Raw genomic sequence first — 20972 nt, forward strand, 5'->3', positions numbered from 1 at the left:
CTCTTTGAACCATTTACTATAAAACTCCTCACTACCCCTTCCAGGTCAGGACACACAGTTTTGAGGGCATTAGCCCACTGTGGCCCCCTTGGCCCAGCAAAGCAGTAAAGCAATTCTTTTCTACTTCATCCAAAACTGTCTCCAAAATTCCATTCAGTATCAGTGTACAGAGGTCGAATTTTGGCTACAGGCTTGGCATATTGCCTAGCATGTAATAAGTTTTTATATATGTAAGCATAGCTATTTATATGTGCTTTTATCCAATGACACATTTCTAATACAAGGTGATACACTGGAGAAGAATTTTGTACTACAAACAATGACTCAATTGGGAAGATGGCTCTATGTATTTGGAGTGCACCAGGCCAATAAGACATTTATTTGTTTCTTGATTGCTGCGATGGATCCCATCTTCCACAATCTCTGGAAAACTTTCTCATTGAGCTGGTATTACTTAGCTTGTGCAGGGCCTCTGCTGTGAAGGACGCTGCCTAAGGAATGTGCTCAGAGTAAGTGGAAAGGCCAAGTGAGAGAATGCAAATGACACAATCTCTGATGGCACAAGAGTTCCAACAATTTTTGCAGTGAGATTGCAATATGGAATACCACCTGTAAAGCATTAGGAGAGAGATCACTAGAACACCACAATGTTTGCTGGAAATAAAAACACAAACACATTCACGGTGGCCTTTTAAAACGTTGCAAGTGTATTTTGTCTTGGAGATCAGCTTACATTAGTTCTCGAATCTTTTCTTCCAGTTTTTTAGCATCAGTTCCACAAAGTTCAAAAATCTGTTCACAGATACACAAAGGTGAAATATTTATTGGTTCAAATATGGCAAAGATGAAGCTTTGAGGAATTTTGTTCCTGTTTATAAACTTATCCTCTACTCATTTCCATCATCTGCAAGATACTTTAAACACATATTAAACACATTAAATTTCTGATGTTTTAATTATTTGGTACCTTTTCAAAATTGTTTGTTAATATTTTGCCAGATTTATATAATTCTCCACGATGTTCCTCTAAACTAAGATCTAAAACATATCACATTGTTGGAAATGAGGAAACCCAATCATTGAAACTTCTCAGAGCATTTATACACTGATCTTGAGGGCTTGTTAATTCATATACATGATCCCCTGAAATCAAATGGCTTGTGATTTCCCATGCCCTGACTTTAGCCCAGGTAATAGTAGTTTAATTAATTGATTCATAGAAGCACATTTTCTTTTCAAATTCTCACATCTCTGAATCAGGATGCATTTCACAGGGGATGGTATATTTTATTTGGAACACTTTTCAGTAGGAGATAAAATAATGGTGCATCTGTCAATGCGCAGCTTATGTTTGATGAAATATGGAAGTTAGAGACCCTTAACTATTCATGATCAGTTTAGTACCAGTTGTATGAGGTGGCTGGAGAGAAGGAAGAGTGTGGGTAAAATGAGGCTGAGATTGGGTGAAGACTTGAGTTTCCAGTGAGGGAGGTTTCTGCAGCCAGAAATGGTGTTAGGACTTTGGGGACAGGGGTTAGAAAAGTCTAGAACTAACTTCAGTGCTCAGTGTGCAGCAGAGAAGAAACTACGCCCACATCTAATGATTCTGCTTACCTTTACAGCAGCATGGTGCCTGTGGGCATCATGGTTCATTCTTTTCCTTGAAAGTAAACCCCACTCTTGTGCCTCTGTCTTGATCCCATTTCACTTACCGGCTCGCTCAGGGATCCACTTCTATAACAGCAAATTGCCCTTTCGATTCTTGAGAATAGGGTTACCTAAGTGTGGGTGCAGAATTTCATGATTTATCTGGGTTGTCTCGTTTGCAGCCATCTCCTCTATAAATAGTTCTCTTGGCCTTGGCCACCAGGGGAGGAAGGTGTCAGAAAGGATCTGCAAAAGGCTCTTTCTTAAGAGTCAGTGGCAGCTGGATGGTGCCTCTGGGGCATGAAGGGAGTTTCATACTCCTCTCAGACTAGAGCAGGTACCAAGACAAAAAGTCCTGGCAATAACATAGGCAGGGCTTGGCCACCTGAATGACCAGACTTGGCTGGGGACAGGAAAAGGATGCTAAGCTTAGCCAACTGACCAAAGTACTGAACCCATTGCCAGGAAACTCCTGACCAAGGTGAGGCAAAGGAAGACTTGGCATCCTCCGTGAGGCTGGAGGTTGGGAGCTTGGGCATACTTTTTTCACTTGGGGGTATTAGGACTTTCTAGACAGCTCAGTCTGGTTGGAAAGGAACTCTGTCCCTTGTCTCTAACCAATGCTGGGGTGGAATGCAGGGTGGGAGAGGCTTGGGGTTCACCCCAGTCTCAGTCTGTCTTTCTCCATGGGAGCTGGAAAGGTACTATGTTTGCAGTGGCTCCCGCTTATCCTTCCTTGTGCCCTCTGTCCAAGATTCCTCCTGAGTCTCTATCCTCTACCCCTCTGCTTCAGGAGTGGCTTGACTCCAGTGAAGGGCACACGTACTAGCTGAGCAGAAGAAAGGCACTGGCAAAGAAGGGATGAGGAGTTCCCAAGGTGTGTCTGTTCCCCACGACCATCGCCATGTAATCCCAGACAGTCCCCCACGCCCCCAGTGGTCTAGAAGATGATATTTTTGTCATTCTTATGGCAATAACTCTAGTGGATCTGATTATGACTCCTTATCTTAGGATCTCCCCCACTGCCAAAAAGCAGTGTGGAGCCAAAGAGAGTTTGGGGGCCCCTAAAGATGGGCATCTCTTCTTGGAGGACACTGCCCTGCATGGAGGAGTGGCACAATCTATAAGTGTATTAGAAATAGGAAGGCACAGGCCTGAAGGGAGATTTCCAGGGAGGGGTGATTTCCATGACCATGGGGATGTGGCATGCCTGTGCTGTGACATGGGCAGCCAGAAGCCACAAGTGCACTAAGAGCCTTGGCTACTGTTGAATGTGACTCCTGTTCCTTCTAGATACACGGAGCCTAGTACAGGGCACCATCACCCACCCTCGTACCTGAGCCAGGAAACTGAGGTCACTTAGAACATTCATATATATTCAGAACATTGCACACATGTCAGCATACAGTTTGGGGAGTTATTACGAAAGACAGCCCACTTGTGTAACCATGTCCAGATCGAGATGCAGATATAGCTTTAGTTCCTCTCTCCCAATCATTACCCTGTGCCCAAAGCCAAACACTATGCTGGATTTTTCACCATAAATGAGCTTGGTCTGTTTTTGAACTTTTATAAATGGAATTCTACAGTATGTTGTGTGTATTCTTCTGTGTCTGGCTTCTTTCACTCAACGTGATGTTTCTGAGATTTATCTGTGTAATGGCCAGACATTCATTTTTCAGTGTTGTTTTTTAGTATTCTATTGTACGACTATAACACAGTTTATCCATTTGGGCTATGACCAAGAGTGCTGCTAGGAACATCCTTTTCCACAACTTTGTGGGGACATCTCTGGGGGCAAATGAGCACCCATTCTTGTTGGGTTCTGCTGTCTACCTGAAAGGGGGATTACTGAGTTCAGCTTTAGTAGGAGATACCCAACAGTTTTTCGAAGTGATTGCATCAATGTACACTCCACCAGCAGGGGATGAGGGTTCTGGTTGTTCCACATGCTTGACAGCACTTGGTATTGCCAGTCTTTTTCATGGTAGGCATTCAGGTGGCTTTAGGTGACATTAAATTTGTCTCTGAATTCCATGGATTTTACCCCATCAACTTCCCCCTGGGTTTTAGCAACAGCTTACAATTTGTTTCTCTTTCTCCGGTCTATGCCCCTGAGGTCTCTTCTCCCCCTTGAAGCTCAAAAACACACATCCCATCATGCTTTCTTTGTGAAATTCTTGAGTGTTTCTCCATCATCATAAAATCCAAGCTTTTTACCAGAATTCCTCGACCTTGTCCTTTCTAGCTCCACTGTCACTCTCTACCGTAAACTCTGGACTCTAGCAACACTTTATAGTTGGATTTATTTATTCATTTAATAAATACTTAGTGAGTGCCTACCATGAGCCAGACATATGGTGAACAAAAAAGACAAAAGCCCCTCACAGAGCTCACATTCTAGTGATAATTTTACAATTTTATACTATTGGTGTATGATTATCAAATAATTCCTGACCCGTACCTGTGACATTTTTTAACTCTCTGCTTCTTCCCAGCTTTAAATCACTTGCTAATCTTAAGCATCCTTTAAGATTTAACTCATGAAGACTTCCCTGAAGTCTTTCTCTGTCATCTCATAGTATCCACTATTCTAGTGCATTCCACGATTAAAGAGTTGATTTTGTTATCTGTCTTCCCCACTGGATCAAGGATGGGGACCGTACTTTATTTTCCTGCCCCTAGTTTTAGTATCTAGCCCAGAACCTTACCCAGAGTAGGTGCTCTATTAATGGTGTTAGGCCTGAAATGAGTTGAACTAAGCTGATTTCTGGTCATTGAGGTCCGGGTCCAAGACTCTGTGTTAAGTTTCGGGGATTAGGTGTTATCTATTTTATTCTTTCTTTGCCCAATTTGCCAAAGACAAATTTTACATTTGTGTCTCCCTGTCTAGCATGGGCCTTTGCATACAGGAGTTTCATAAAAGTAGTTAATAAATGAGGAGCAGCTTACTGATAAGAGCTTATTTTATAAGTAACTTTCTTTTGAAAGGATATATATGCAAGGCCATTAACATATCATTTCTGCTCAAAATATTTTCTCATTTTAACCTGAATGTTTGGCTGTACCTCTCAAGGGCATGCTCCACTCTGAAGCATTAGGAAACAGTGTTTACCTTGTTCTTCTCAATGCCTTCATTTTTCATGGATGGCTGCCACCCTAGCAATGACTGCTAATGAAAATTACAAGCTCCAGTTTGCAAAGACCAGGGGGATATGGAGTGGCTATTCCTGCATTAGAGAACCAACTATAGCCAACAATCAGTTAAAAAAAAAAAAACCCTGAAGTTTTATTATGGACATTTTCAAACATACACAAGAACAGAATAATAAAGTGAACCCCATCCTCTCATTACCCACCAGCCAGGTGCAACCAGAGGCAGTTCTGTATGCCAAAGACATTCAATCACCTACAAAGAGTTTATTCCTGCCGCTGGGAAAATGCAAAGGGGCTGGAGAGACAGTGACTTCTGAGAACATAAATTAAGGAGTCTGGCTAGTGATGTCCTCATAGGATAACTATAAAATGCATTGGCCAGTTGACATGCAATTTAGTTGAGTCAACACTGAAGTTATATTTGGACCAGCTGTATGAAAGCTCAACAATGTTCAGACCTCTGTAGTGAGTTAAAAACAACAACGACAGCAACAAAATTCTCCAAGCAACAGCAACAATCACAACACGAACCAAAAAGCCCAACAACCAACCCACACAAGATACTTCTTGGAGGATGGCTGTGGAAGTATTTGTATGTACAAGTTTATAATTTGAAATAGTATGATGTTCTTTTTCTTTAGGAAGGGTTTATTAAGACATTAAAACTGATGAATAAGATGAAAAGGATATGTCCAACAAGAGAACGTTTAAAAGTCCCTCAGCCTTCTGTTGAGAGGTGGACAGTTTAATCACCGTTTGTTCCTATCTTGGCTTCCTTCTCTGACTCCTCCCACACCTGTCCCTTCCCTAGAACCATCTGCATCACATTGCAGGTATTTGTACACCTCCTCTTTGACTTTCACAACACCCAGGGCAGACTCTGCAAATGCAAGGAGGTCAGTTAAGGTTTTTGGAGTTGAGCAAAATCCAACCAAGATGACACAGTCCCTTCGAAATAGTCTGTTTCAAACAGCTTGAATTTGTATGTACTTGCATTCAAGAAAAGAGCATATAAAGCAATCTGTTCACTCACTTTTCCCTAATCTATGCTGGCCTTTTTCTCAACTTGTTCCAGTTGTGAGATTTCAGTAACATACTAATTCACTTTCATTTTCCTGTAGCAGATTTAGAAACTGCCTATGCATCTGTTTCTTAGCACACTGGTAGCATAAATAATGACTAAAGTGCTTTTTTCTTCTATGTTAGGAGTTGACAAACATTTTTGTAAGGGGCCGGATAATACCCACTATAGGCTTTGCAGGCCATATTGTTTCTGTCAAAGCTACTCAAATCAACTCTCTGTACTATCTGCAACTTTTACGTAAATCTAAATTTTTTCTATATAAGTCCATAAATTATATAATAATATTAAAAATATAGTCCATTTTTTATAATGATAATGCAGCCATAAACTTCCTTTTATATAAAAAAAAAAAAAAGGCTACCCAAGTTGTTAGGGGAACCACTGACCAAAACCGCCCGTCCTGGCCAGGCACGACGGTAACCACTTGCATGAGTTATCTTACAACAGGACGTCCTGGTAAGGAACGTGGAACTAACAAGCTACCACCAACTGGAAGAATTCGGGAAAGGTCGAAAGGAGAGAGGAGACGCCAGTCCGTATGTGCTACCAACCTTCCAGAATCCTCCTCGCTGGAATCCATCTTGGCTGAGCGATATGCACATCACCAGGAAGGACCCTGAGTCAGAATGATTGGCCAGAGACAACCCGGAAACTAACCCCATTACCATAAAGCCTGAGACTGTGAGCCACGTGGCAGAGCAGTTCTCCTGGGTTCCCTTACCCTGCTGCTCTCCACCCGGGCTCCCCTTCCCAATAAAGTCTCTTGCTCTGTCAGCATGTGTGTCCCCTCAGACAATTCATTTCTGAGTGTTAGACAAGAGCCCACTCTCGGGCCCTGGAAGAGGTCCCCCTTGCTGCAACAAAATCAGCTATTGTAGTGCGAAGGCAGCTGCAGGTAATTAGTTAAACAAATGGGCATGTCTGTGTCCCAGTAAAACTGAGGGTCAGATTTGGCCCCGGGGCCATAGTTTGCCAAACTTTATTCTATGCCATCAACTGAAGCTGCCTGAGAGTTAGTCACTCGGGACGATGTGGCTTTCTGTTGAAGGGAATAAGAGGCATGAGTCTAATGTTGTGGGAATTCATCTCGAGCTACACTGAGAATAGAACGAGTGATTTTGGACTCTGGCCAGGTTAGATGTCATCCTGCTGTTACTGGAAGTGTGGGATGGAATTTTGTTCTTCGGGATGAAAATACTTTTGGAGCCATTCCTTTCAATGGCATATACTCTTGTTCTCATGTTTCCATTAGACCATCTGCTCAACTGTCCATTATTGGGAAAATATACCTGTTTCCTATATCCCTTAACTTCTCCCCAAGTTCAAAGGCGAGCTTATCAGCTGAGCCTAGACAAAGGTATGAGCTCATGCCTATCCTCCTCTCCCTTTTTGGGAGTGTTTGCTCAAGATACAGGTCTGTTCTTCTGGAAAGCACATTTGAAGTGAGCCTAACATCTGCTTTCTAAAGATAGCTCTGAAAAGCTATCACCCTCTGTCCTCCCTTTTGGGGGCTAAATAGTTATGAAAAGCAGCAGTATCTCCTCCACCTGGGCGGGGAAGTTTGTCCTCTGCAGCCCCAGATTCTATCGTAGCGGGGGTCATCTCAAGGTCCAGGCTACAAGGGACTAGTGAGAAATCTTTTGACATGGATCCAAGCCATGTTCTTCAATTACCACAATTTAGCACTACTGCTACTTTTAATAAAGGTGACATTTTGATTTTCCACATGAATCCATGTGAGAAAAAAGTTAATGTAGCAGGTCTGGTTGCTTACTCCTGGCATGTCTCCAAGAGAACCATGATTGATCCTTCACCAACCCCTGGGTAATGTGGTCCTCCAAGTGTTCCTCGTGTTAGTGATGGATGATTTTGTTATATATATCTGGAGCAATGGACTATGCCATTGGTGGCTTGTCAAGTTGTTTTGCATAAATGTCAATAATGATGATGTGCACCTAGTTTTATTGTTGGGGTCCTGAGTTTCCACTGTCATGGCTGGTTGTGCAGCAATGGTTGCTTAGCAAGATATGTCTATGTGACCAGTCCCCACATAAAAAACTCAGACCCAGAGAATCAAAAAGGCATCCCTAGTCAGAGACATTCCACACATGTCCCTGAAGTTCACTGCTAGGGAGAACACTCTCCTAAGTATCCCTGGACAAGGAAGAACACCAGAATTCTGTGCTGGACCTTTCTAGACTCCAACAACACCCTTCTTTTTTCCCTGCTGCTTTAACTCTGTGTTTATTGCTGTAATAAATCTTAGCTATGAATATAACATGCTGTTGAGTCTTGTTAATCCTTCTGTGAATCACTGAATGAAACACTCCTGTACTTCAACAATTTAAAATTCAGAGAAGAACAGGGCTGGGACTAGGGTGGAAAATTTAAGGGATGCCAAAAACTTAGTAATTAAGAGAAATAATATCTTAATAAATATTTTTAAAAGTATTAAAATTTAATGCAAAAAACCCACGATAAACGAAACATCAAAAATTCAAATAAAGACAGGTTTCCACCCTACACCTGCAATATCTTGCCTCACTTGCCTCACCCAAATCCCTGCCCTGGAGAAAAGAGGTACACAAGTAATTACTGCCTTTACGTTGCTAAAGCTGAGAGCTGCATCTTTAGCAATGGTGCTAAAGGTTGCTAAGTGATGATAAATAGTTGCTGTACTTCTCTGATTTTCCCTTCATGTTACTTAGTTCTTGCCTCCTCCAGTCAATTAATCTCTGATAATGTATCAGCTGCTTATGGGGCTGATATGTAACCCCTTTTAGGGATCTGCACCCCTCAGAGCCCTGAAGACTATATGAGAATTCTTTTCTTTTCCTCCTCATGCAGAAGCCCTCTGTAACTAAAACAATCCATTAAGGTTGAATAACATTGGTAGGTAACTCCTGAATGCTAAGATAACTTAGCTTAAATGCATATTGTAGTTACTCAAAAGAGCTTTAGAGGTCTCTGGTAACCTTCATTTCTAAACTTCTATTTACCCATACATTTTCAGGAAGATAGGTGCACAGTTAGATCCTGGGGCTCTAATAATAGCTACATTTTATAGTATGTACAAAGACTAGTGCTGGGCACTTTATTTATATTATCACAAATTTTTATGACAATAGTTCAAAGACACATGATACTGTCTCTATTTCACAAAGAATGAAACTGAGCCTTAAGGTGGTTAAGACACATTCCCAAGGTCCCCCACTAATAAGAAACAGACCTGGAATTCAACCTACAATCATCTGACTCCAGAGATGGCAAAAGCCAGCCGCAGACACTCTTTTGCGGGTGTGTGTGTGTGTGTGTGTGTGTGTGAAACACTGTTTTTTACGAACTTGAACAATGAGCATTTGGGAGGGTGATTCTCCAGGGACCACCATCCTCCTCACTTCCTACTGTGTCACCTATTGTCCCTGCCTGGCCCTTGAAGACACTGCATATGGGACCCCTGCTTCCAAGCCTATCCTCTTTCTAGCACTTGATGGTGCCACCTACTTTGGATTGTTTTTACCTCTGTACCAACTTCAAGGAGGGTGCTTGCTGGAAATGACTTCCATGACCTCAGCTGGAGCCCTGCGATTCACACACATAAGGGCAAGAGCTTCTTCTCACTCTATATGAGAGCTCAGTTCTTCTGAATTATTCATTTGTGAATAACTCATTTATTAGCATCTATGTACTCATATCCCATCACTCCCATCTTTCCTAACTGCTTTAGGAAACCATCTTACTCTCATATCAAAAAATGAAAAGAGGGAGGCAACTTTTGAGAGTTGGCCCATATTTAAGCAGTTGGCCAAGACTTGCTAAATCTTTTTTAGTCTTCCTTTCCTCTACTCCATAGACTTATACCGACTTTAGCTAGAAGCAATGTAATGCACATAGGGGATCTATTGATGGGCTTCAGAGGCTCATTGAATACCCTAGGCATTACATGCACATTTCAGTTTAGGTGCATACATATATTTTTCTGGAGCGAGAGAGAGTTTATAGTCTCCACTGGATTTTAAGAGGGTCTACAGATTTTAAGAGGGTCTATAAACCAAATTTATGAACTACTCATAATAGAATACAGTGTATTATTCTGGTTACAAAAATCAGCCAAGGTTTTGGATTCCCCATCTGACAGACACCACAGGAATGCACATTTTGTTTTCTTTTTCTTTTGTTTTCTTTTTTTAACCACAATGAATCTTACTGGAACATGCTGTGATGTCCTAGATGAAAACACTAAGGAATACAGCAGGAAGGAACAAACCCACCTTATTTATTACCTAGAATTTGTTTTGGCTGTCCTTTGCCCTAAAACTGTGAAATAATTATAGCTGTTGTTTATAGTGCATCCCAGCCAGATGTTCATCTAACCTCTGCATGAAAACTTCCAGCACCAGGGAAGGCCCATCATCCACCATGACCCTAGGTCATGATTATGTAGCTTCATTTGTTTTAGGTTTTTAATGTTTTATTTTGTTTATAGTCTACGCATGTTGCGAATATTTGAAATGAGCTAGACTCAAGGCCAAGATAAAATAACAGAACCATTAAAGGATGATCCAGTGTGGAGATGGCAGTTAGGAAATGCCAGGAAACTGCAGGTAAGGGGGGCTATTGTATTTGAGTAGAGGAGGTAATCCTGAGATTTTTGGCAGCGATGGAAACAGAAACCCAAGGGATTCCCTAAGTCTTCTGACCTAATGAGAGGAAGCTGACCATATTTTCAAGGGAGGCAAACATTCTCCTAACTCTATGTCCTATAAGGAATTATCATAAGGCTTTTTATACAGTGTACATTTTAAAAGGCATTAATGGACAGTGGCTTGTTGCCAGATGTTTTACCATAAATGTAAAGACATTTCTTATAACATTACTCCATAGAAGCTAGATTCTAGGGTTTTTTAAAATACTAGATAAATAGTATTTAACTGCTTCAATAAGCCAATTTGCAGTTGTGCCATCCCAGAAGAAAGAGAGGAGCACATTTATAGAAGTGGTCTCAAAGAAGTATATTTAATTTTTCTCTATCCCCAGGAAAACAGTGAACGTCACTGTCAGCCTTCATAGTCAATTCTATTGAGAGAGGAGGGAAATTCACAGGGACTAGTCTTTTTGCCTGGCCACCCCAAACTTCCTCTGGTTCCAATGATTTTCCAGTGTAGACCACTAACAGGTAGAGCCTGAGGGGAATTTCAGAGGTCTCATAGTTTGCCTGCAGTTCTGGATGTAATGGTTAGAAATGGGGACCTTGCAGAAGCCCTATGGGGCTGCTCAGTTACCCAATGCTGGGGGTGGAGTCCAAAGAGATAAAAGATTTGTAATACTGTGTCTTTATTACCTCTCCCACCTTCTTTTTTGTGCCTTTGTCTTTTGCACTGTAGATTGATATTCTCTGTCAAATGGAACGACCATTACAAATCTTTTCCACAGGTTTTCAAATGATATCTAAATTGATTCAGGTATGAATCCTTCTGGAGATATGATTACATATAACTACAAATGAAATTTAGAAGTAGACTCATTTGATATTATGACATAAATAATCTCAAGTTGTCTTTTTTTTTAAAAAAAAAAATAACTCTATAACTGCCATGCTAAGTTAACGCTATTCAATGAAAGATTCCATTCTTAAGAAAACTTCTTGGGACATGGATATCCATGTCATAGTTAGAGGCTTGCTGGATGACTCTGGAATTAGACTACAGGGAGGTAGATCAGTTTAATGGACACTGTCATCAATTCAGTTGATTTTTTTTCCATTAGCTAGTTGGCATAAAATTCAAATTTGAGATCCTTAGTGATCCCTAGAATATAGGCATTTTGTTCCATTAATTCAAAAGGATCCATACCCTGTAGACACGAGTTAAGAAATACTTGATTACAGGAGGTCTCTCCACCTACAAGTGAGGGCTCTTACACCTCCAGAGAGAACTGAGACTAAGCAGGGCCAAGCCTTATCTCAAAAGCATAGCTATGGATTTGCTCGAGAGCCTAGACACATAATCAACTGAGAACACAAAGTTTTGTTTCATAAAACAGAGAACAACCTTTGAGCCATTAAGCAATATCTTCTGCAGAAAGAATGAAACCAGTAAGCTATTCTGAGCTGGACAGAAACTTCCTCTGAGTCAGATGAATATGAGGACAAAATCAGAAGGGGAGGCAAAGCTGGTGGGGGGATGCTGGGGAAAGACAGCAGGCTTCACTTGTTTGCTCATTCATTCATTTGTTCACTCCCTCATTATTCAAACACAAAATAAGTATTTTCTATTGACGGGGGATTCTCCTAGGCCCTGGGGTTTCAAATCAGACATGAACAACTCCAAGTGCTTGGAAGAATATGAGAAAACTACATGAAGTTAAGATCTGAGTCAAACAAAAATGGGCTTGGAAAGGTAGACTGGAACAAAATTAGGGAGAAATTTTAAAGTCAGACTTGAATACAAGGGTCTAGTCTTGATTCTGAAGGCAATGGAGGGGAAGGGGTATCAACTTTTAAATAAGGGAATGACATACACGGAGCAAGGATCTATTTGGAAAAGAGAACAGAGCTTTGGCATGAACTTGGGGGTGAGGAGGGCTATTGTTTAAGTTAAAGGTATTCACAGCTAGAACTAGAAGTGGGGGTGAAATTACTAAGGGAGAGAGGTAGAATGGAAAAAAGACAGAGCCTTGGGAAACACTTATATTTGAGAACAGCAGGAGACAAAGAAGCCAGAGGAGAACTTGGGGATGAATCAGCAATAGAAGCGAAAAAAGGAGGAAGTTTCCAGGATATAGAAGCTGATTAGTTAATGACACTTGTGTAATCAAGGAATAGCAGGATTGAGAAATGGCTATTTAAACTAAGTGTTGGAAGATTCTTGGTGACTTTCAAGAGTGGGTGAGGGAATGAGTAGAAAATGAGAATTGGAAGCAGTAAATATATCCAATTCTTTCACGAATTAGACCATAAAATAAAAGAGAGCAGTCTGAGAGAACATCAGATATATTCATTAGAAATGTTTTGGTTGCAACAAGCCTCTTAGATAGCCTCATCCACCAGAGGACAGACAGCAGAAGCAAGAAGAACTACAGTCCTGCAGCCTGTGGAACAAAAACCACATTCACAGAAAGATAGACAAGATGAAAAGGCAGAAGGCTATGTACCATATGAAGGAACAAGATAAAACCGCAGAAAAACAACCAAATGAAGTGGAGATAGGCAACCTTCCAGAAAAAGAATTCAGAATAATGATAGTGAAGATGATCCAGGACCTTGGAAAAACAATGGAGGCAAAGATGGAGAAGATGCAAGAAATGCTTAACAAAGACCTAGAAGAATGAAAGAACAAACAAACAGAGATGAACAATACAATAACTGAAATGAAAACTACACTAGAAGGAATCAATAGCAGAATAACTGAGGAAGAAGAACGAATAAGTGATCTGGAAGACAGAATGGTGGAATTCACTGCTGCAGAACAGAATAAAGAAAAAAGAATGAAAAGAAATGAAGACAGCCTAAGAGACCTCTGGGACAACATTAAATGCAACAACATTTGCATTATAGGGGTCCCAGAGGAGAAGAGAGAGAGAAAGGACCAGAGAAAATATTTGAAGATATTATAGTAGAAAACTTCCCTAACATGGGAAAGGAAACAGCCAGCCAAGTTGAGGAAGCGCAGTGAGTCCCATACAGGATAAACCCAAGGAGAAACACACCGAGACACATAGTAATCAAATTGGCAACAATTAAAGACAAAGAAAACTTATTGAAAGCAGCAAGGGAAAAATGACAAATAACATACAAGGGAACTCCCATAAGGTTAACAGCCGATTTCTCAGCAGAAACTCTACAGGCCAGAAGGGAGTGGCATGATATGCTTAAAGTGATGAAAGGGAAGAACCTACAACCAAGATTACTCTACCCGGCAAGGATCTCATTCAGATTCGATGGAGAAATCAAAAGCTTTACAGACGAGCAAAAGCTAAGAGAATTCAGCACCACCAAACCAGCTCTACAACAAATGCTAAAGGAACTTCTCTAAGTGGGAAACACAAGAGAAGAAAAGGACCTACCAAAACAAACCCAAAACAATTAAGAAAATGGTCTTAGGAACATACATATCAATAATTACCTTAAACGTGAACGGATTAAATGCTCCAACCAAAAGACACAGGCCTGCTGAATGGATACAAAAACAAGACCCATATATATGCTGTCTACAAGAGACCCACTTCAGACCTAGGGACACATACAGACTGAAAGTGAGGGGATGGAAAAAGATATTCCATGCAAATGGAAATCAAAAGAAAGCTGGACTAGCTATACTCATATCAGATAAAATAGACTTTAAAATAAAGGATGTTACAAGAGACAAGGAAGGATGCTACATAAGGATCAAGGGATCAATCCAAGAAGAAGATATAACAATTATAAATATATATGCACCCAACATAGGAGCACCTCAATACATAAGGCAACTGCTAACAGCTGTAAAAGAAGAAATCGACAGTAACACAATAATAGTGGGGGACTTTAACACCTCACTTACACCAATGGACAGATCATCCAAAATGAAAATAAATAAGGAAACAGAAGCTTTAAATGACACAATAGACCAGATAGATTTAATTGATATTTATAGGACATTCCATCTAAAAACAGCAGATTACACTTTCTTCTCAAGTGTGCACGGAACATTCTCCAGGATAGATCACATCTTGGGTCACAAATCAAGCCTCAGTAAATTTAAGAAAATTGAAATCATATCAAGCATCTTTTCTGACCACAATGCTATGAGATTAGAAATGAATTACGGGGAAAAAAAGTAAAAAACACAAACACATGGAGGCTAAACACTATGTTACTAAATAACCAAGAGATCACTGAATAAATTAAAGAGGAAATCAAAAAATACCTAGAGACAAATGACAATGAAAGCATGACAATCCAAAACCTATGGGATGCAGCAAAAGCAGTTCTAAGAGGGAAGTTTATAGCTATACAAGCCTACATCAAGAAACAAGAAAAATCTCGAATAAATGATCTAACCTTACACCTAAAGGAACTAGAGTAAGGAGAACAAACAAAACCCAACGTTAGCAGAAGGAAAGAAATCATAAAGATCAGAGCGGAAATAAATGAAATAGAAACAAAGAAAACAATAGTAAAGATCGATAAAACTAAAAGCTGGTTCTTTGAGAAGATAAACAAAATTCTTAGAAGAAGAATTTTATTCTCAGAAGATAAACCATTAGCCAGACTCATCAAGAAAAAGAGGGAGAGGACTCAAATCAATAAAATTAGAAGTGAAAAAGGAGAAGTTACAACAGACACCGCGAAAATACAAAGCATCCTGAGACTACTACAAGCAACTCTATGCCAATAAAATGGACAACCTGGAAGAAATGGACAAATTCTTAGAAAGGTATAACCTTGCAAGACTGAACCAGGAAGAAATAGAAAACATGAACAGACCAATCACCAGGAATGAAATTGAAACTGTGATTAAAAATCTTCCAACAAACAAAAGTCCAGGACCAGATGGCGTCACAGGTGAATTCTATCAAACATTTAGAGAAGAGCTAACACCTATCCTTCTCAAACTCTTCCAAAAAATTGCAGAGGAAGGAACACTCCCAAACTCATTCTATGAGGCCACCATCACCCTGATACCAAAACCAGACAAAGATACTACAAAAAAAGAAAATTACAGACCAATATCACTGATGAGTAGAGATGCAAAAATCCTCAACAAAATACTAGCAAACAGAATCCAACAACACATTAAAAGGATCATACACCATGATCAAGTGGGATTTATCCCAGGGATGCAAGGATTCTTCAATATACGCAAATCAATCAATGTGATACACCATATTAACAAATTGAAGAATAAAAACCATATGATCATCTCAATAGATGCAGAAAAAGCTTTCGACAAAATTCAACACCGATTTATGATAAAAACTCTCCAGAAAGTGGGCATAGAGGGAACCTACCTCAACATAATAAAGGCCATATATGACAAACCCACAGCAAACATCATTCTCAATGGTGAAAAACTGAAAGCATTTCCTCTAAGATCAGGAACAAGACAAGGATGTCCACTCTCACCACTATTATTCAACATAGTTCTGGAAGTCCTAGCCACGGCAATCAGAGAAGAAAAAGAAATAAAAGGAATACAAATTGGAAAAGAAGAAGTAAAACTGTCACTGTTTGCAGATGACATGATACTATACATAGAGAATCCTAAAACTGCCACCAGAAAACTGCTAGAGCTAATTAATGAATATGGTAAAGTTGCAGGATACAAAATTAATGCACAGAAATCTCTTGCATTCCTATATACTAATGATGAAAAATCTGAAAGAGAAATTATGGAAACACTCCCATTTACCATTGCAACAAAAAGAATAAAATACCTAGGAATAAACTTACCTAGGGAGACAAAAGACCTGTATGCAGAAAAGTATAAGACACTGATGAAAGAAATTAAAGATGATACCAACAGATGGAGAGATATACCATGTTCTTGGATTGGAAGAATCAACATTGTGAAAATGAGTATACTACCCAAAGCAATCTACAGATTCAATGCAATCCCTATCAAATTACCAATGGCATTTTTTATGGAACTAGAACAAAAAATCTTAAAGTTTGTATGGAGACACAAAAGACCCCGAATAGCCAAAGCAGTCTTGAGGGAAAAAAACGGAGCTGGAGGAAACAGACTTCCTGACTTCAAACTATACTACAAAGCTACAGTGATCAAGACAGTGTGGTACTGGCACTAAAACAGAAATATAGATCAATGGAACAGGATAGATAGCACAGACATAACCCATGCACATATGGTCACCTTATCTTTGATAAAGGAGGCAAGAATATACAATGGAAAAATGCAGCCTCTTCAATAAGTGGTGCTGGGAAAACTGGACAGCTACATGTAAAAGAATGAAATTAGAACACTCCCTAACACCATACACAAAGGTAAACTCAAAATGGATTAAAGACCTAAATGTAGGGCCAGACACTATAAAACTCTTAGAGGAAAACATAGGCAGTACACTGTATGACATAAATCACAGCAGGATCCTTTTTGATCCATCTCCTAGAGAAATGGAAATAAAAACAAAAATAAACAAATGGGACCTAATGAAACTTAAAAGCTTTTGCACAGCAAAGGAAACCATAAACAAGATGAAAAGACAACCCTCAGAATGGGAGAAAATATTTGCAAATGAAGCAACTGACAAAGGATTAATCTCCAATATTTATAAGCAGCTCATGCAGCTCAATAGCAAAAAAACAAACAGCCCAATCCAAAAATGGGCAGAAGACCTAAACAGACATTTCTCCAAAGAAGATATACAGATTGCCAACAAACACATGAAAGAATGCTCAACATCACTAATCATTAGAGAAAAACAAATCAAAACTACAATGAGGTATAACCTCACACCAGTCAGAATGGCCATCATCAAAAAATCTACAAACGATAAATGATGAAGAGGGTGTGGAGAAAAGGGAACCCTCTTGCACTGTTGGTGGGAAAGTAAATTGATAGAGCCACTATGGAGAACAGTATGGCGGTTCCTTAAAAAACTAAAAATAGAACTACCATACGACCCAGCAATCCCACTACTGGGCATATACCCTGAGAAAACCATAATTCAAAAAGAGTCATGTACCACAATGTTCACTGCAGCTCTATTTACAATAGCCAGCACATGGAAACAGCCTAAGTGTCCATCGACAGATGAATGTATAAAGAAGATGTTGCACATATATACAATGGAATATTACTCAGTCATAAAAAGAAACGAAATTGAGTTATTTGTAGTGAGGTGGATGCACTTAGAGTCTGTCATACAGAGTGAAGTAAGTCAGAAAGAGAAAAACAAATACCGTATGCTAACACGTATACATGGAATCTAAAAAAAAAAAAAAAAAAGAGAGAGAATGGACTTGAGGACATGGGGAGGAGAAAGGGTAAGCTGCAATGAAGTGAGAGAGTGGCATGGACTTATATATACTACCAAATGTAAAATAGATAGCTAGTGGGAAGCAGCTGCATAGCACAGGGGGATCAGCTGGGTGCTTTGTGACCACCTAGAGGGGTGGGATAGGGAGGGTGGGAGGGAGATGCAAGAGGGTGGAGATATGGGGAACATATGTATACGTATAGCTGATTCACTTTGTTATAAAGCAGAAACTAACACAGCATTGTAAAGCAATTATACTCCAATAAAGTTGCTAAAAAAAAAAAGAATGCATATGTTAAACGGTTTCAATTTTCAAGTAAAACCTCAAGAGAGGGAATAGGTAGTGTCATTTTTTGGGGAAAAATTATTTAAATCTATTGCTTTGGGACTTCCGCGGTTGCGCAGTGGTTAAGAATCCGCCTGCCAATGCAGGGGACACGGGTTTGATTCCTGGTCCGGGAAGATCCCACATGCCGTGGAGCAATTAAGCCCGTGTGCCACAACTACTGAGCCTGCGCTCTAGAGCCCATGAGCCACAACTAATGAGCATGCATGCCACAACTACTGAAGCCTGCGTGCCTGGTGCCTGTGCTCCGCAACAAGAGAAACCACTGTGATGAGAGGCCGCACAATGCAACAAAGAGTAGCCCCTGCTCACAGCAACTAGAGAAAGCCCACACACAGCAACGAAGACCCAAAGCAGCCTAAAATAAATAAAATTTAAAAAAAAATCTATTGCTTCAATTATGTTACAGCAAATACACACAAATAGAAACCGAAGATAAAATTCTACAGCTAGCATATCAAATGCTCTCATTCTCTATACTGCAGACATAATCTCTACAAAGATTAAGTATGAATTTTTTTTACTTTACATATATTCTTCATAACTCTTTTTATTTATTTATTTATTTAATCTTTTAGCTCAATCATTTAAAAAATTTTTTTACAATTTTGAAAGGTTACTTTCCATTTATAATTATTACACAATATTGGCTATATTCCCCGTGTTTTACCATACATCCTTGAGCCTGTCACAACCAATAGTTTGTACCTCCCACTCCCCCACCCCTATACTGCTCCCCCCACCACCAGTAGTTTGTTTTCTGTATCTTTGAATCTGCTTCTTTTCTGTCCATAACACTTTTTAATTGCATACTCTTTCATAGACTAGATGTATCATAAATCACTTAGCCACTCTACTAAAAAAAGACATTTACCTTGTTTCCATATTTTGTTAGAAATAATGCTACAATTACTATGCACTTAGCCATTTATTTTTCCATGAGGTATTTCATTAAGAAAAATTCCCAAGAATGGGATAATGTGTGAAAGGGAATGAAAAGTTTGTTCCTCTTAAGTGTGTTGCAAAATCACCTTTCAAAAGGTACGCACAAGTGTCCGTGCTCCCAGCCATATATGTAATTACTAGTTTCATCACACACCAAGTATTTGAGGCATTCCATTCCATTAATATCTTCGAGATAATTGACATAACATACTCATGTGTGTCAGGATGGGTCTAAAAAGTTTAGTCATGTTAATTCATTTCATTTTCACTAAGGAGGGGGAAACTTTTTACGATCCATGTTTTTACAGATAGGGAAACTAAGATACCAAGAAGTTATTAAGTAAACTGCTGGGAAGTGGAAGAACTGGTTTTTGAACCACAGAAATCTGAGCCCAGAACCTGCCTGGTCAACCACTAGGCTATTTTACCTTGTAACAGCTTTTGATTGATGTTTGCCCAAGTGTGAAAACCATGTATATATTTGTGAGAGAATTTCATCACGCTCCTTGTTATAAGGTTCTTTTTTGATGGTTCTGCTCCAGAGAGGGATAATAGTGGGGTATTCATATGGATTTGGACACCTCAAATGGTCTAAATGGGGAGATTTATCACGATTCATGCTTTTTTTTTTTTTTACCCCTTGCCAATATGTAAAGTTCAGAAACTAAGAATTACATTGCTAAGACTGAAAATAAATACAGTTGTTTCATCCATCCAGGATACCCCAGGCCTTTTATTTTTAGACTCTGATGGCTCTATAATCTATTTCAATCTGCCAGTTACCATAGAAACATACCTTCTGGGCTTGTTTGAACATCTGAAATGTGGGTATTGCTTTGATGTGATAAATTTGGGCCAACTCCTGGAAAATAAAAGAAATGGCATGAAGTCACAATTTTGGTATCCTCTCTCTGGACCAACAGTGGTACTTGGTGACGTCTCAGGAGGCATGTCTGAGAGCCCAGGGACAGCTGATACATTACAGATTCTCTTGCCAAGAACTTTTCTAATATATCCTCAAAGCTTCCAGGAATGTTACAGTAGAAAAATGACTGTTTCCAGCATTCCTGAGCTTTCTCATTCAAGAGCTCTAGGAGACGGATGAGAGATGGGGGCCAAAACAGAATGCACTGAAGGACAAAATGAGCTCTATTTAAAAGAGCTTGTGGGGCTTCCCTGGTGGCGCAGTGGTTGAGAATCTGCCTGCCAATCCAGGGGACACGGGTTCGAGTCCTGGTCTGAGAAGATCCCACATGCTGCGAAGCAACTAGGTCCGTGAGCCACAACTACTGAGCCTGCGCGTCTGGAGCCTGTGCTCCACAACAAGAGAGGCCGCGACAGTGAGAGGCCCGCACACCGCGATGAAGAGTGGCCCCCGCTCGCCGCAACTAGAGAAAGCCCTCGCACAGAAACGAAGACCCAACACAGCCAAAAAGAAATATAAATAAATAAATAAAAGCATTTAAAAAATTGTGAAAGACTGCAGAAGGGCGCCAGTGGAATCCAATATGGAAAGAGCATATTGTAAAAAATAAGAATGAGTAAAGGTCTCTTTATAACTCACACTTGAGACATGGGGTGATATAATGCCTTGCATTTTAAGTAAGGCTTGCATATTTCTTTCTTTTAAGCCTTACGCCTCTTCACTGCCCATCTTTGTGAAAGATTTGGAGCCAAGAGACAAGAAAATATGTTAGCATTCCAGTTGCTCTAATCCATTACAATCTGATTTCAAATACCACTTTTTGTTTATTTTGTTTGAGTCAAAAGAAAATTAGCCACCCACAGGATCAAAACCTCTCCCCTGCCACCCCC

General features: G+C 39.9%; 1 protein-coding gene across 1 annotated transcript in view; it reads right to left on the reverse strand.

Annotated features, from left to right (window-relative positions):
• Positions 1–729: 729 nt before the first annotated feature.
• LOC132367935 (thioredoxin domain-containing protein 8-like) overlaps positions 730–20972 on the reverse strand; it is a 30782-nt gene continuing 10539 nt past the window's right edge. The window contains exons 4-6 of the mRNA XM_059926536.1: positions 19954–20019; positions 1713–1778; positions 730–792 (exon numbers count right to left, since the gene is read on the reverse strand). Of these exons, the coding sequence (XP_059782519.1) occupies positions 730–792; positions 1713–1778; positions 19954–20019 (195 nt within the window). The remainder of the gene's footprint in view (positions 793–1712; positions 1779–19953; positions 20020–20972) is intronic.

Source organism: Balaenoptera ricei, chromosome 6, assembly GCF_028023285.1.
Source record: "Balaenoptera ricei isolate mBalRic1 chromosome 6, mBalRic1.hap2, whole genome shotgun sequence".
Taxonomy (NCBI): domain Eukaryota; kingdom Metazoa; phylum Chordata; class Mammalia; order Artiodactyla; family Balaenopteridae; genus Balaenoptera; species Balaenoptera ricei.